The sequence below is a fragment of the Salmo salar genome, chromosome 26, assembly GCF_965601325.2.
Source record: "Salmo salar chromosome 26, fSalSal1, whole genome shotgun sequence".
In the NCBI taxonomy this organism is placed as follows: domain Eukaryota; kingdom Metazoa; phylum Chordata; class Actinopteri; order Salmoniformes; family Salmonidae; genus Salmo; species Salmo salar.
Genome location: NC_138316.1, coordinates 9,948,988 through 9,964,463, shown reverse-complemented (window position 1 = coordinate 9,964,463; position 15,476 = coordinate 9,948,988). Strand labels below are relative to the sequence as shown.

The 15,476-nt window shown below is 40.9% G+C and overlaps 1 protein-coding gene across 1 annotated transcript; it reads left to right on the top strand.

Annotated features, from left to right (window-relative positions):
- Nucleotides 1-238: 238 nt before the first annotated feature.
- On the top strand, nucleotides 239-15,255 carry LOC106587103 (lysosomal acid phosphatase). The gene is made up of 11 exons (XM_014175099.3): nucleotides 239-433; nucleotides 995-1,090; nucleotides 1,496-1,582; nucleotides 1,847-1,999; nucleotides 2,144-2,242; nucleotides 2,726-2,815; nucleotides 3,487-3,619; nucleotides 6,580-6,668; nucleotides 7,203-7,309; nucleotides 7,471-7,646; nucleotides 14,288-15,255. The coding sequence occupies exons 1-11, from the start codon at nucleotides 347-349 to the stop codon at nucleotides 14,416-14,418; spliced, it is 1,248 nt and encodes a 415-aa protein (XP_014030574.2). The 5' UTR covers nucleotides 239-346; the 3' UTR covers nucleotides 14,419-15,255.
- The last annotated feature ends 221 nt before the right edge of the window (nucleotides 15,256-15,476 follow it).

The following is a 15,476-nucleotide window of genomic DNA, read 5'->3' as shown; positions in this document are numbered from 1 at the left end:
TGATACAGTGTGGACATTATTGGAGGGAAAGAGAGAGGATGAGATATAGTATGAGGGAGAAGGGGATACAGGAAATTAGTTTAAAGAGTATATTGAGTAGGCACATCATTAGATATAGTCTCGAATATTTTGTTAGCTTTTTAAGAGCAAAGGGCAGGTAGGATTTCGTTTCTCCCTGTCTCTGGCCTACACTCCAGTACAGTAGGTGGCGGTAATGCACCATAACGTTGGATGCCAACCGCCGATAAACCCTACCGAAGAAGTTATTATCTAGCTTGTTTGTGTCCACAACTCTATTCTGAATGGTTGTGATATAGGTACAGTTTCTAACGACCACCCGTTGAAGATGAACGCAACTATATTGCTATTATTGACAATGTTCGTTGTGTTAGGCAAAGTTGTTGGAGACAGAAGACTGACATTTGTAACTGTGGTGAGTATGCTAGTTATCTATCGTATATAGTTGATATGCAAGTTGACTTGTTTAGCTGAAGTTCGACAGCTAGAGGAAATAACGATAGCTAGCAGAACATGTTCTGCTGTTGGCTAGCCTTGGCTCTGGTTAACAATATCGAGTCTGGACAGTTAGTACTTTGTATCTAGCTAACGTTAAGCTAATAAGGATTCACTGTTGCCTGTTTTAGGTCTGTACAAGCTAACGTTAGTGTGTGACCCCAATGACTATTTCACGTAACTTTAACTAAGGTCACAAATAAGATTGACTTTTTTTATTGGATGAACCACGATACTGGATTGTTACTATGTTGAGTTTGCTTTAGTAAGTGTGGCTATGTTAATGCAAGACAAAATACACATTTATTGAGTTTAGCCTAGTTGTGGTGTGGGTTTCTCTGAACTTATTTATGCTGCTTGTGCTTGAAATGGAACAGCTAGTCCAACCCGTTTGTCACTTACCTAGAATATCATGTTTGGGTGACTTTAATAGATTTTCAATGTTGAACTATGTCTGTATCCTATTACATGTTTTACCTAGCTCTACCGTCACGGTGACCGATCCCCTGTCAAAGCCTACCCTACTGATCGCTACCAGGAGAGCTCTTGGCCTCAGGGCTTTGGACAGCTCTCGCAGGTAAAGGCCAAACATGTATTTTGACTGAATAACACTAGCCTAAAATCCAGAACCTGCTTTGCTAACATTCCACTACTTGTACTCAGTGTCATGCAAATGCCATGTTTAGCTTTTATATTTAACTAGGCAAGTCCATTAAGAACAAATTCTTATTTACAATGACGGCCTACAGGGAAACAGTGGGTTAACTGCCTTGTTCATTGGCCGAACAACCGATTTTTACCTTGTCGGCTTGGGGATTCGATCCAGCAACCTTCCAACGCTCTAACCACTAGGCTACCTGCCAACTTGACAAGGAGTGGAATGATACCTCAAACTAACTTTTACCCAAGCTAGAATGAGTGTTGAGGAAGGACTAAAAGCACTAAAAGTACTAAAAGCACACCGTTTCTATGATCCCTACAGGAAGGAATGAGGCAGCACTTTGAGCTGGGACAGGTGCTGCGGAAACGCTATCAGGGTTTTCTCAATGATACCTATGACCGACGTGAGGTAATTTATGGTTTGTTCCTTGTTGAAACTATCTCTGTCCACAATCATTTCAATGAGAAAAGTGAAGATAAAGATTTGCAAATTATATTGTGTGTATCGCCCATGTTAAACAAACTGTGCACTCTGTCCAAATAATGGACTCTCTTCCAACAATGCACTAGGGCTTGAAGTAAGTAAAACCAGCTCTAGGCTGTAGCCACAACTGCAAAAATAAGTATCTTGTTTCAGTGATAACCACTACCCCTCCTATTGTTCATTGTCTAGATTTCTGTGAGAAGCACAGACTATGACCGGACCTTGATGAGTGCAGAGGCCAACTTAGCTGGATTTTACCCTCCCAATGGATCACAGGTCTTCAACCCAACACTGGAGTGGCAGCCTATTCCTGTTCACACTGTACCCCAGGCTGAGGAGAGGGTGAGCAGGGTGCTGAGGTCTTGGGTGACATCCAAAGATGGACAGCTGCCACAAAATACATTCTGAATATGATTCTGTTTTAAAGAATAAGTTATTGGCTACCTCCATACTAATGTTTCCATCTAAAATGTATTTATATTTCAGCTTTTGTCGTTTCCCATTCCGGGTTGCCCTCGTTATAAAATCCTCATGAATGAGACCGAACGCTCAGAAAAGTACCTCAACGTGACATTTCTATACAAAGTAAGTGTCACTGAAATTAAGGTGAAGACTGGCTAATGAGGCTAGAGACTTATTCCTATGAAAAGTGATTACCTTTTCATTAACTGTCTATGGTTTGCGAGGCACAAACTGTTAGTACATTTGTATTTTCGTTCATCACATGCAATATCAAAGGCAGCTCTGGGTCAATTTTGACAAAACTTCTGTGAATTATGCATCTTGCCAGAGATCTGCATTTACGAATGAAACTGATTGGCCAGATGGTGGCGCTATAACAAGTGATTGAAAATGCAAACTTTGAAATGTACCGTCCCTAACCCCGTTTGACCTAAAGTCTTGAAATTCTGGACATGGGTGCCTCCTCACAAGGATTCAATTTGCCTCAGGGACCCAAGATGAATTTTCTGCCACTAAGACATTTTTGAAAAAACGCTACTCTTCTGGCACTGATTGACGATCTGCCCCTTGTCTAGATTATCATTGTTTGGTCCTTTGCTGTTACAGGATTTAATAACAATGATACAGGAGAGAACTGGTCTGAAGAACACCAACATTGAGACTGTTTGGAGTGTCTATGACACCCTGTTCTGTGAGGTAAGCAGCTTATATTACCTATAATGGCTATAATTCCTTACAGTTTTATCACTTTGCTTACTATCCATGCAGAATATATTTTGCGAAACGTTACAGAATTTCCACCGTACAGTTTGCCATAAATCATACAGATTAAGTGAATGTTAAACTTTTAAGTTACTATGTGAAATGTTCCAACAGGCAACGTTTTAGCTAGCGAGGAACCACAGTGGTTTATGAAAGTGAAAACAGAACTGTGAACTGGTGCTGTGGCTACTCAGCCTTGTGACTGTTGAGAGGTGCGGGAAGTCATATGTCAGTCTATTCTGGTCAGCTGAAATCAACCTGCCATGTAAAGACATTTGGAAATGGTTGGGGAGACACAAATGCAGCAATGTGGTCATAGATTGTCTCCGGCCAGATCAAAACAATAATTTGTATATCAAGAAATGTGTTCAATAAGAAATGTAGCCTATATCTACTTTCATTTTATTGGTGGTTACCTCGGTAACCTTGTTTTATTCGATGTTCTATACTGTAATGGTAGCAATATCATGCTATTTTACTTTAGATACAACAGCATGTAGATTGAATTATATTATCTTACAAACCTTGTTGTGTAATTTCACCTTGATGCAGTGTCATGATTATATTGGGCTTTTAGTTTTCATTCTCCATCCATGTAATTTAAGGCAAGGCACAACATGACCGCTCCTGACTGGGTAACCCCTAACATCATGGATGATCTGAGGAAGCTCAAGGACTTTGGCTTTGAAATCATGTTTGAGGTCTACAAGCATCAGGAGAAAAGCCGGCTCCAAGGAGGTAATGCCAACTGCCAGTTTTTCAAAAGTTCTATCTGGATTTTGCCTGTCGGATAGGTTTAAATGCATAGAAATGGAATGAATAGAACAGACAAATGTGGTGGAAATTCTACCTTTAACTAATAATGAGGAGAGGCAAAGTCAATAATCAAAATATCACTTTTATTAAAAACGGATTATAATAAGGATGCTGGTTGCACCACACACGTAGGTCGACTGGAGTGAGAGCCTCCTGTACAAAGAGTAACCGAAGCCTTATATAGTCAAGTTATCCCATGCAAACATCTGAAAAAACACGTGACCCTATGTACAGTGCCTTGCAAAGTATTCATCCCCCTTGGCACTTTTCCTATTTTATTGCATTACAACCTGTAATTTAAATATATTTTTATTTGGATTTCATGTAATGGACATTCACAAAATAGTCCAAATTAGTCAAGTGAAATGAAAAATATAACTAGTTTCAAAAAATTCTAAAATATTTAAAAAACGGTAGTGGTGCATGCATATGTATTCACCCCTTTGCTATGAAGCCCCTAAATAAGATGGACTTTAAGTGTCACATGATCTCAGTGTGTATATATACACCTGTTCTGAAAGGCCCCAGAGTCTGCAACACCACTAAGCAAGTGGCACCACCAATCAAGCGGCACCATGAAGACCAAACTGGTCAGGGACAAAGTTGTGGAGAAGTACAGATCAAGGTTGGGTTATAAAAAAAAATATCTGAAACTTTGAACAACCCACGGTGCACCATTAAATCCATTATTAAGACATTGAAAGAATATGGCACCACAACAAACCTGCCAAGAGAGAGCCGCCCACCAAAACTCACAGACCAGGCAAGGAGGGCATTAATCAGAAAGGCAACAAAGAGACCAAATATAACCCTGAAGGAGCTACAAAGCTCCACAGCGGAGATTGGAGCCGTACACTCTGCAGAGCTGGGCTTTACGGAAGAGTGGCCAGAAAAAAGCCATAGCTTAAAGAAAAAAGTAAGCAAACATGTTTGGTGTTTGTCAAAAGGCATGTGGGAGACTCCCCAAACATGTGGAAGAAGGTACTCTGGTCAAATGAGACAACAATTTTGCTTTTTGGCCATCAAGGAAAATGCTATGTCTGGTAGAAACCCAACACCTCTCATCACCCTGAGAACACCATCCCCACAGTGAAGCATGGTGGTGGCAGCATCATGCTGTGGGTATGTTTTTCCATCGGCAGGGACTGGGAAACTGGTCAGAATTGAAGGAATGATGGATGTCGCTAAATACAGGGAAATTCTTGAGGAAAACCTGTTTCAGTCTTCCAGAGATTTGAGACCGAGACGGAGATTCACCTTCCAGCAGGACAATGACCCTAAGCATACTGCTAAAGCAACACTCGAGTGGTTTAAGGGGAAACATTTAAAAGTCTTGGAATGGCCCAGTCAAAGCCCAGACCTCAATCCAATTGAGAATCTGTGGTATGACTTAAAGATTGCTGTACACCAGCGGAACCCATCCAACTTGAAGGAGCTGGAGCAGTTTTGCCTTGAAGAATGGGCAAAAATCCCAGTGGCTAGATGTGCCAAGTTTATAGAGACGTACCCCAAGAGACTTGCTGCAAAAGGTGGCTCTACAAAGTATTGACTTTGGGGGGGTGAATAGTTATGCACGCTCAAGTTTTCAGTTTTTTGGTCATTTGTTGTTAAACAATAAAAAAATATATTTTGCATCTTCAAAGTGGTAGGCATGTTGTGTAAATCAATTGATACAAACCCCCCCAAAAAATCTATTTTCATTGCAGGTTGTAAGGCAACAAAATAGGAAAAATGCCAAGGGGGATGAATACTTTCGCGACTGTCTGTGTGAGGGGAAACAACTGGTTGAAAAGATTGCCTCAGTCAGTTGCAACTGAGTGAGGACAATAGGGGCCAGAATGACAGGAAGTCTCTCCAGACATACTTCCTCTAATAGTAGCTCAACGGTTCCCCCAAATTGGCCAATCAAGTGCCTTTCACTGTCGGCCCAGATGATGTATGGTCGTACTGGTCTCACACACACACACACACACACACACACACACACACACACACCCCCCTTAATATTTCTCCCATAAACAGGCTCCAAACAGAATAGTTTTATCATTGGTGTGCAGGATATAACCTTAACTGGAGACAGAGTAAACTTTAGAGGAACCAGTACGTTTCTGTCTAGTCTTGGCTGAGTGCCCAGACATCATGGTCATTCTACACACACAGAACAGTTAGAACAGGCCTCTATTAATGCGCACACATTTCTATCTTATGAGTTTGTTTAAGAAATGAACTCAAGCCCAATGCCTAGGCTTAAAGACAGTTATTTTAGTACAAAAGCATTATTAAGGTTTAACAGAAAATACCCTCACACAAATTCTTGGCCACATGAGAGAAATGTGACCATTTGCACAACCATCCTAAAATCACACAAGAAATGAGGTGGCGTTTCTTACAGTAACTTCAATACAATGGTATTAAATTATGTTATGTAGAATACTATCATTCTGTGCTTTTGCAGACATTGATTCACCATTTGCCAGAGTAGCCTGTTCTCTACGGGTAGATCACAAACTGCGTAAAGTAGAGGATCCCGCACATGCGCAGAAGCTTCGGGACCTTTTAGCTGTCGGGAAGAGGGGTCCATAAAAGTTGGATCGGCAGCCACTCCGTTTAGTTATTGCAATTATTCATATGGCCATCAAATATATGGAAGAGTGACTAGAGATTTGAATATGCACTCATACATCTTTGAGTTGAGCATACTAAGCCAAACGGTTAAACTACTTTGCACATCATCGAGATAAGACTAACCCCACACCCACCATTTGAAGTCAGCTGATGTTTTATGTAATGCCAATAGCACTGAAGGAATGAGATAAGAGATGGTAAATCTTCTCAAATTGTCTAGATAACTGCTCACATGCTTTTACTATTCCATCAAATAGGTGTCCTATTGGGTAGCATTGTAAATAACATCTCAGAGTCTGCACTTCCCAACTCTAATCGCCGTCTGAAGATGATGATGCTCTCTGCGGTAAGCTTTTAAATCTTGTGCATGATCTCCTTTTTATGTGGATGCTTTAGCCTGTTTGCTGGAAATTGTTAATCTAATGCAGGGACGGGTAACTGGTGGCCCATGCGGCCGGCGGCCCCTGTTTTGTAGGCCCGCGGATCAATTTCAATTTTTGGGGGAGGAGAACTCAATCGGGGTCTCAACTTACTCTTTAGAGTTAGAATAATAAAATACACAAGGTGGACTTTTGAGATTTGGTTGTGCATCAGCGGTCACTCAATTAAGCCATGTCAGCAATTTTTTGAGTGGTAATTTAGTTTAGTGGCCAGTCATGTAAACTTGTAGTAAGCATGGCCGAATTACCGACTGGGGTGGGGCCATTGCTCCGCCCCATGGCAAAATGTGTAGAATTGCAGGGTGGGCTGTGTAAATGTGGGTACGCATACCGACGAGCCACTGTGGCCCCTCATTATTTTTTTTGTGTGTGTGGCCCCCACCCCCATCAAAGTTGCCCTTCCCTAATCAAATGCATGAGTCTTTTGTGTTACTTTTCAGCATGACACCACCATTGTGGCTTTGCAGTCGAGTTTGAATATTTTCAATGGAAAGCAGCCGCCCTATGCCTCCTGCCACATATTTGAACTCTATCAGGAAGACAACGGGTAGGTTGTACTGTGATGGAATAAGACCCAAATAGCTATTCCAAGCTTTGTGTAGTTATATTGTATTATCTGGGATAAGCTAAATTCATTCAAAATAAATATATATATCCGATTTTGAGATCTGCTGTCAGTCTGATATAGAAAGTTTACCTCCTCTTTAGATCATTCACAGTGGCCATGTTCTACCGCAATGACAGCAGAAGAGCGCCTTACCAACTGGCTGTACCTAGCTGTGACCTCTTCTGCCCCCTAGAGGACTTTGTGCGCCTCACCAAACCATCCATCCCAGAGGATTGGGACAAGGAGTGCATGGTGGAGTCTCCTACAAAGGATACAGGTATGAATGATAGTATCAAGGGCCATTTGATAAAGAGCCTTGAAGTCATAGAATGTGTTGAGTAAGGGTCATTCCACTTTAAAGGGATACTTCAGGATTTTGGCAGAAGCCGTTTATCTAATTCCCCAGTGTCAGATGAACTCTTAGATACCATTTTTATGTCTCTGTGCAGTTTGAAAAAAGTTGCTGACTAGCGTTACCCATAGACTTCCAGTCATTGCGCTAACGCTAGTAAGTTTCGCAAGCCAATGCTATCTCCTACTTCCTTCATACTAGACACGCAAAATGGTATCCACGAGTTCATCTGACTCTGGGGGAAATAGATAAAGGGACAAAATCCCGAAGTATCCCTTTAATTAAAAAGATACAAGAAAGAGGATTTTGACACCCACTGTCTCAGATTGTTCTGAAATGGTTTCTGTAGTTAGAAACGGAAAAGATAAGCATTCAGTCAACATTATTTTGTTGAAATGTCATTTGATCTCTGAGAAATTAGCCTAATTAAATTGCACCTAAATTGCCAATTTTAATTTATAGGGTTCATATAATATTCAATATAGTACCCAACATCCAACTTGGACCAAACTTCTTTCCAATGAGTAAGGAGTTCAAAATAATTGTCAAAAGCCACCTATAGACCCCCCCCCCCCCCCAAAAAAAAAACCTCTTTCCCAAACTCTTTCACTCAAGCCCCCCATCCAGCATTGGGGAACATTCCACGCCCCACCTCCCCCCCCGTGCACTCCTCGTCTATCTGCTTAAGCCCGGTTCATGACACACTGTTCACACCCCTCTTGTTGCCGGAGAGAACATTTTGCCAGGTGTGTATTCATGAGATATTTGAGTGATTACAAAATCTATGGGTTAAAAAACCTAGCTAAAAAACATTAGCTGGCATGAGCTAGTTGATTTTTACATTTCTGACAGGTTATAAATGGCTCTCTAAGGTATGTAATGACTGACAAGAGGAACAGGTGATGCACTACCCATTTTCGAAATTGCACCTTGTGCGTTCTACTATTACAACTTTAAAGAGCAAGTTGAAAGCTGCAATAACTTCCTGTTAATACCAGTATGTATGATGGGACATAAATTAAACAGGCCTGTTTATATAATGAATATGAATTCTGAGGGCAGAAATGATTAAATATTAAAACATTAGACCTCTCACTAAAGGCATCAGTCATACAAAAGTTATACTTAAATCGAAACTGGTTCTCTAGCAAATTAGTATGTCTCACCCCATGTTCAAGAATGGCCTTTTTTCCCTTTATTCAGATTATAACCGCTCACTTTCGGTTATTTGAAAACTAAATAATCTCAAATGGAAGGGAAGGGGGGAAAAAGTAAAGAACTTATCTGTCTGCCCTGCAGTAAAGACCAAATTGCTAAATAGTTGAAGAGATTTTTTATGTACAGTGGCTTGCGAAAGTATTCACCCCCCTTGGCATTTTTCCTATTTTGTTGCCTTACAACCTGGAATTAAAATAGATTTTTTTGTATCATTTGATTTACACAACATAACTACCACTTTGAAGATGCAAAATATGTTTTATTGTGAGACAAACAAGAAATAAGACAGAAAAAAATACCTTGACCGTGCATAACTATTCACCCCCCTAAAGTCAATACTTTGTAGAGCCACCTTTTGCAGCAATTACAGCTGCAAGTCTCTTGGGGTACGTCTCTACAAGCTTGGAACATCTAGCCACTGGAATTTTTGCCCATTCTTCAAGGCAAAACTGCTCCAGCTCCTTCAAGTTGGATGGGTTCTGCTGGTGTACAGCAATCTTTAAGTCATACCACAGATTCTCAATTGGATTGAGGTCTGGGCTTTGACTAGGCCATTCCAAGACTTTTAAATGTTTCCCCTTAAACCACTCGAGTGTTGCTTTAGCAGTATGCTTAGGGTCATTGTCCTGCTGGAAGGTGTACCTCCGTCCCAGTCTCAAATCTCTGGAAGACAAACAGGTTTCCCTCAAGAATTTCCCTGTATTTAGCACCATCCATCATTTCTTCAATTCTGACCAGTTTCCTAGTCCCTGCTGATGGAAAAACATACCCACAGCATGATGCTGACACCACCATGTTTCACTGTGATGATGATGTTCTCGGGGTGATGGGAGTTGTTGGGTTTGTGCCAGACATAGCGTTTTCCTTGATGGCCAAAAAGCTCAATTTTAGTCTCATCTAACCAGAGTGCCTTATTCCATATGTTTGGGGAATCTCCCACATGCCTTTTGGCGAACACCAAACGTGTTTTCTTATTTATTTTTTTAAGCAATAGCTATTTTCTGTCCACTCTTCATTAAAGCCCAGCTTTGTGGAGTGTACGGCTTGAAGTGGTCTATGAACAGATACTCCAATCTCCGCAGCTCCTTCAGGGTTATCTTTGGTGTCTTTGTTGCCTCTCGGATTAATGCCCTCCTTGCCTGGTCCGTGAGTTTTGGTGGGCGGCCCTCTCTTTGCAGGTTTGTGGTGCCGTATTCTTTCAATTTTTGTACAGCGGTGGGAAAAAGTATTTGATCCCCCACTGATTTTGTACGTTTGCCCACTTACAAAGAAATTATCAGTCTATAATTTTAATGGTAGGTTTATTTGAACAGTGAGAGACAGAATAACAACAAAAAAATCCAGAAAAACACGTAAAAAATGTTATAAAATGATTTGCATTTTAATGAGGGAAATAAGTATTTGACCTCTCTGTAAAACATGACTTAGTACTTGGTGGCAAAACCCTTGTTGGCAATCACAGAGGTCAGACGTTTCTTGTAGTTGGCCACCAGGTTTGCACACATCTCAGGAGGGATCTTGTCCCACTCTTTTCAGATCTTCTCCAAGTCATTAAGGTTTCCAGGCTGACGTTTGGCAACTCGAGCCTTCAGCTCCCTCCACAGATTTTCTATGGGATTAAGGTCTGGAGACTGGCTAGGCCACTCCAGGACCTTAATGTGCTTCTTCTTGAGCCACTCCTTTGTTGCCTTGGCTGTGTGTTTTGGGTCATTGTCATGCTGGAATACCCATCCACGACCCATTTTCAATGCCCTGGCTGAGGGAAGGAGGTTCTCACCCAAGATTTGACAGTACATGGCCCCGTCCATCGTCCCTTTGATGCGCTGAAGTTGTCCTGTCCCCTTAGCAGAAAAACACCCCCAAAGCATGTTTCCACCTCGATGTTTGACAGTGGAGATGGTGTTCTTGGGGTCATAGGCAGCATTCCTCCTCCTCCAAACACGGCGAGTTGAGTTGATGCCAAAGGGCTCCATTCTGGTCTTATCTGACCACAACACTTTCACCAGTTGTCCTCTGAGTCATTCAGATGTTCATTGGCAAACTTCAGACGGGAATGTATATGTATTCTTGAGCAGGGGGACCTTGCGGGCGCTGCAGGATTTCAGTCCTTCACGGCGTAGTGTGTTACCAATTGTTTTCTTGGTGACTATGGTCCCAGCTGCCTTGAGATCATTGACAAGATCCTCCCGTATAGTTCTGGGCTGATTCCGCATCGTTCTCATGATCATTGCAACTCCACGAGGTGAGATCTTGCATGGAGCCCCAGGCCGAGGGATATTGACAGTTCTTTTGTGTTTCTTCCATTTGCGAATAATCGCACCAAATGTTGTCACCTTCTCACCAAGCTGCTTGGCGATGGTCTTGTAGCCCATTCCAGCCTTGTGTAGGTCTACAATCTTGTCCCTGACATCCTTGGAAAGCTCTTTGGTCTTGGCCATGGTGGAGAGTTTGGAATCTGATTGATTCTGTGGACAGGTGTCTTTTTTTACAGGTAACAAGCTGCGGTTAGGAGCACTCCCTTGAAGAGTGTGCTCCTAATCTCAGCTCGTTACCTGTATAAAAGACACCTGGGAGCCAGAAATCTTTCTGATTGAGAGGGGGTGAAATACTTATTTCCCTCATTAAAATTCAAATCAATTTAGAACATTTTTGACATGCGTTTTTCTGGATATTTTTGTTGTTATTCTGTCTCTCACTGTTCAAATAAACCTACCATTAAAATTATAGACGGATCCTTTCTTTGTCAGTGGGCAAACGTACAAAATCAGCAGGGGATCAAATACTTTTTCCCCCCACTGTAATAATGGATTTAATGGTGCTCCGTGGGATTTTCAACGTTTCTGATATGTTTTATAACCCAACCCTGATCTGTACTTCTCCACAACTTTGTCCCTGACCTGTTTGGAGAGCTCCATTGGTCTTCATGGTGCCGCTTGATTGGTGGTGCCCCTTGCTTAGTGGTGTTGCAGACTCTGGGGCCTTTCAGAACGTATATACTGAGATCATGTGACACTTAGATTGCACACAGGTGGACTTTATTTAATTAATTGTGACTTCTGAAGGTAAATTGGTTGCACCAGATGTTATTTAGGGGCTTCATAGCAAAGGGGGGCTGAATGCATATGCAGGCACCATTTTTCAGTGTTTTATTTTTTATAACTTTTTGAAGCAAGTCATGTTTTTAATTTCACTTCACCAAATTTCACTATTTTGTGAGTGTCCATTACATGAAATCCAAATAAAAAATACATGCAAATTACAGGTTGTAATGCTACAAATAGGAAAAACACCAAGGGGGATGAATACTTTTGCAAGGCACTGTACCGATTCCATGGCACATGGTTTCTGAATTGACATGCAAAACGTCACCGGATTCAAAACTTTAAATTATTTGACAAAATTATTATAACCAGTAGAATGTTATATACTACCGTTCAAACGTTTGGGGTCACTTGTTTTCCATGAAAACATACATGAAATTAGTTGAAAAATACATTGGAAATTATGATTTTTAATAGTAATTGTTTCCTTCAAACTTTGCCTTCGTCAAAGAATCCTCCATTTGCAGCAGTTACAGCCTTGCAGACCTTTGGCATTCTAGTTGTCAATTTGTTGAGGTAGTCTGAAGAGATTTCACCCCATGCTTCCTGAAGCATCTCCCACAAGTTGGATTGACTTGATGGGCTCTTTGTACGGTCAAGTTGCTCCCAAAACAGCTCAATAGGGTTGAGATCTCGTGACTATGCTGGCCACTCCATTATAGACAGAATACCAGCTCACTGCTTCTTTCCTAAATAGTTATTGTATAGTTTGGAGCTGTACTTTGGGCCATTGTCCTGTTGTAGGAGGAAATTGGCTCCAATTAAGTGCCGTCCACAGTATATGGCATGGCGTTGCAAAATGGAGTGATAGCCTTCCTTCTTCAAGATCCCTTTTACCCTATACAAATCTCCCACTTTACCACCACCAAAGCACCCCCAGACCATCACATTGCCTCCACCATGATTGACAGATGGCGTCAAGCATTCCTCCAGCATCTTTATTTTTTTCTGCGTCTCACGAATATTCTTCTTTGTGATCTGAACACCTCAAACTTAGATTTGTCTGTCCATAACACTTTTTTCCAAGCTTCCTCTGGCCACTGTCTGTTCTTCTGCCCATCTTAAAATTGTATTTCTATTGGCCAGTCTGAGATATGGCTTTTTCTTTGTAACTCTGCCTAGGTCAGTCGCCTGTTCACTGTTGACATTGAGACTGGTGTTTTGCGGGTACTATTTAATGAAGCTGCCAGTTGAGGACTTGTGAGGCGTCTGTTTCTCAAACTAGACATTCAAAATGTACTTGTCCTCTTGCTAAGTTGTGCACCTGGGCTTCCCACTCTTTCTATTCTGGTTAGAGCAAGTTTGCGCTGTTCTGTGAAGGGAGTGGTACACAGCGTTGTATGAGATCTTCAGTTTCTTGGCCATTTCTCACATGGAATAGCCTTCATTTCTCAGAACAAGAATAGACTGACAAGTTTCAGAAGAATGTTCTTTGTTTCTAGTCATTTTGAGCCTGTAATGGAACCCACAAATGCTGATGCTCCAGATACTCAACTAGTCTAAAGAAGGCCAGTTTTATTGCTTTTTTAATCAGAACAACAGTATTCAGCTATGCAAACATAATTGCAAAAGAGTTTTCTAATGATCAATTAGCCTTTTAAAATGATAAACTTGGATTAGCTAACACAATGTGCCATTGGAACACAGGAGTGATGGTTGCTGATAATGGGCCTCTGTACGTCTATGTAGATATTCCATAAAAATCAGCTGTTTCCAGCTACACTAGTAATTTACAACATTAACAATGTCTTCACTGTATTTCTGATCAATTTGATGTGATTTATACCAAAAAATGTGCTTTTCTTTCAAAAACAAGGACAATTCTAAATGACTCAACTTTTGAACGAATGTATATTATTTATTTTTTTTACCCCTAAAAAATAATATATTGGGGATTGGAAATGATGCAGACAATTACATTGATGGAAGCTACAATATATCGGCAATGTTAAAGCTGAGCCACCTCCTAGAAAAGAGGGGGAAAAAAGAGACCATTTGGATAATATATTTATTAAATATATGAATTATATCTATTTAAAATGGCCAATTTTGGGTGCAATTAGCTGAATTGTTTTCAGAGATAAAATTATATTTCAACAAAATAAAGTTGCAAGAATGCTTATGTTTTTAACTGCAGGAGCTATTTCAGAACACGGTGAGATGGTGGGTGTCATGGCTTACTGAAATGACATGGAACGACTAATATTGTGTGTTTGTCATATCTACTGTCTTCTCTGGTCTCATCAGAGGTGGTCATCGGACTCGCAGTTTGTGGCTGTTTGCTCTTCCTCCTTATCGTCCTCCTGCTCGCTGTGCTTTGTCGGCAACATGATCCCTCCAACGGCTACAGTCAGATTCACAATGAGATTGACTCTTGACAAATGTACAAACTCCACCATAGGCAGGATTCATGGGATAGTGAAGATGTTTGAATGCCTCAGTTCTGCCCTCTGGTGGGGATGCAGGAAAAAGGAACACTAGACTGCTTTTAGTGCAACTTTTAAATTTTTTACACATTTTTCCTTCAAAGTGGACTGTGGCCTTTTACCAAAAATGCACAAACTTACCCGAGAGGACAAAGATTATCTAGTACTCTAGTCACTGGTCAGGAGTATTCCTAAGTTTGTAAATGAAGTCGGCTACTTGATTCGGACAATTGCCTTTTTAATGTTTTCAAATACTACTTGTACTCATTTTACTCACGGGTCCAAGTCACCTGACCAGCGTTCTTACAATATGTGGACCACTGGATGCTTCATGCTTGTTTGATTCTCCCCTTGGAGAATAATGATCATTGTGACACTGAACCTGAGGACTGCTTGTGCTTCATTCTCTCCAAGGAACAGACTTTGTCCAACACTGTACTGAGCATTCTTCTAGCAAGTCATTTTTATAAAGAATGCTATTTATTTCCCCTGGTGGTGATTGTCATGGTACTTGGAGAAACCTTCATCACGGTACTCTTGGTAAAGGCTTTCCTCTATATGTCAGAGGAACCTACTAACAAGCCTGTCATGCTTTGTGCCTTGGGCTGTTAGATTCCATTTAAGGCACAGCAATTCATTTATTTGCTGAAAGTGCTACATGTATCTCACTGCCCTCTTTCTGCTTTTTTAAAACTGCCTCTGAGGTTGTTTTAGTTTAAGCACAAGTGATTACTTTTTAATCTGCATCAGTTTTTTCACCCCCCCCCCTCCCAAGTAAAAAAAAATAAATGCATTGTAATTATTACAGTAATATACCTTTCTAAGTTAGAGTGCAGAGTTCACAAACTGAGGAGGCTCTCCATCAAACAAGTCAGTGTATTTCAAGCAGCTGCCAGCTGTAATTAGTGCTGAGCGATTAGTGCTTTTTGAGGTCGTTTAAAAAAATAAATAAAAAATGTTTTTACCTTAAATGCATTGTGGGTTGAATGATGTTACACTAAATAAACTAT

Excerpts from the sequence above, each read along its gene's own strand:
- LOC106587103 (XM_014175099.3), top strand. The coding sequence starts at position 347 with ATGAACGCAACTATATTGCTATTATTGACAATGTTCGTTGTGTTAGGC. Across the intron at positions 434-994 it reads GACTGACATTTGTAACTGTG|CTCTACCGTCACGGTGACCG; the intron begins GTGAGTATGCTA and ends TGTTTTACCTAG. Across the intron at positions 7,647-14,287 it reads GTCTCCTACAAAGGATACAG|AGGTGGTCATCGGACTCGCA; the intron begins GTATGAATGATA and ends TGGTCTCATCAG.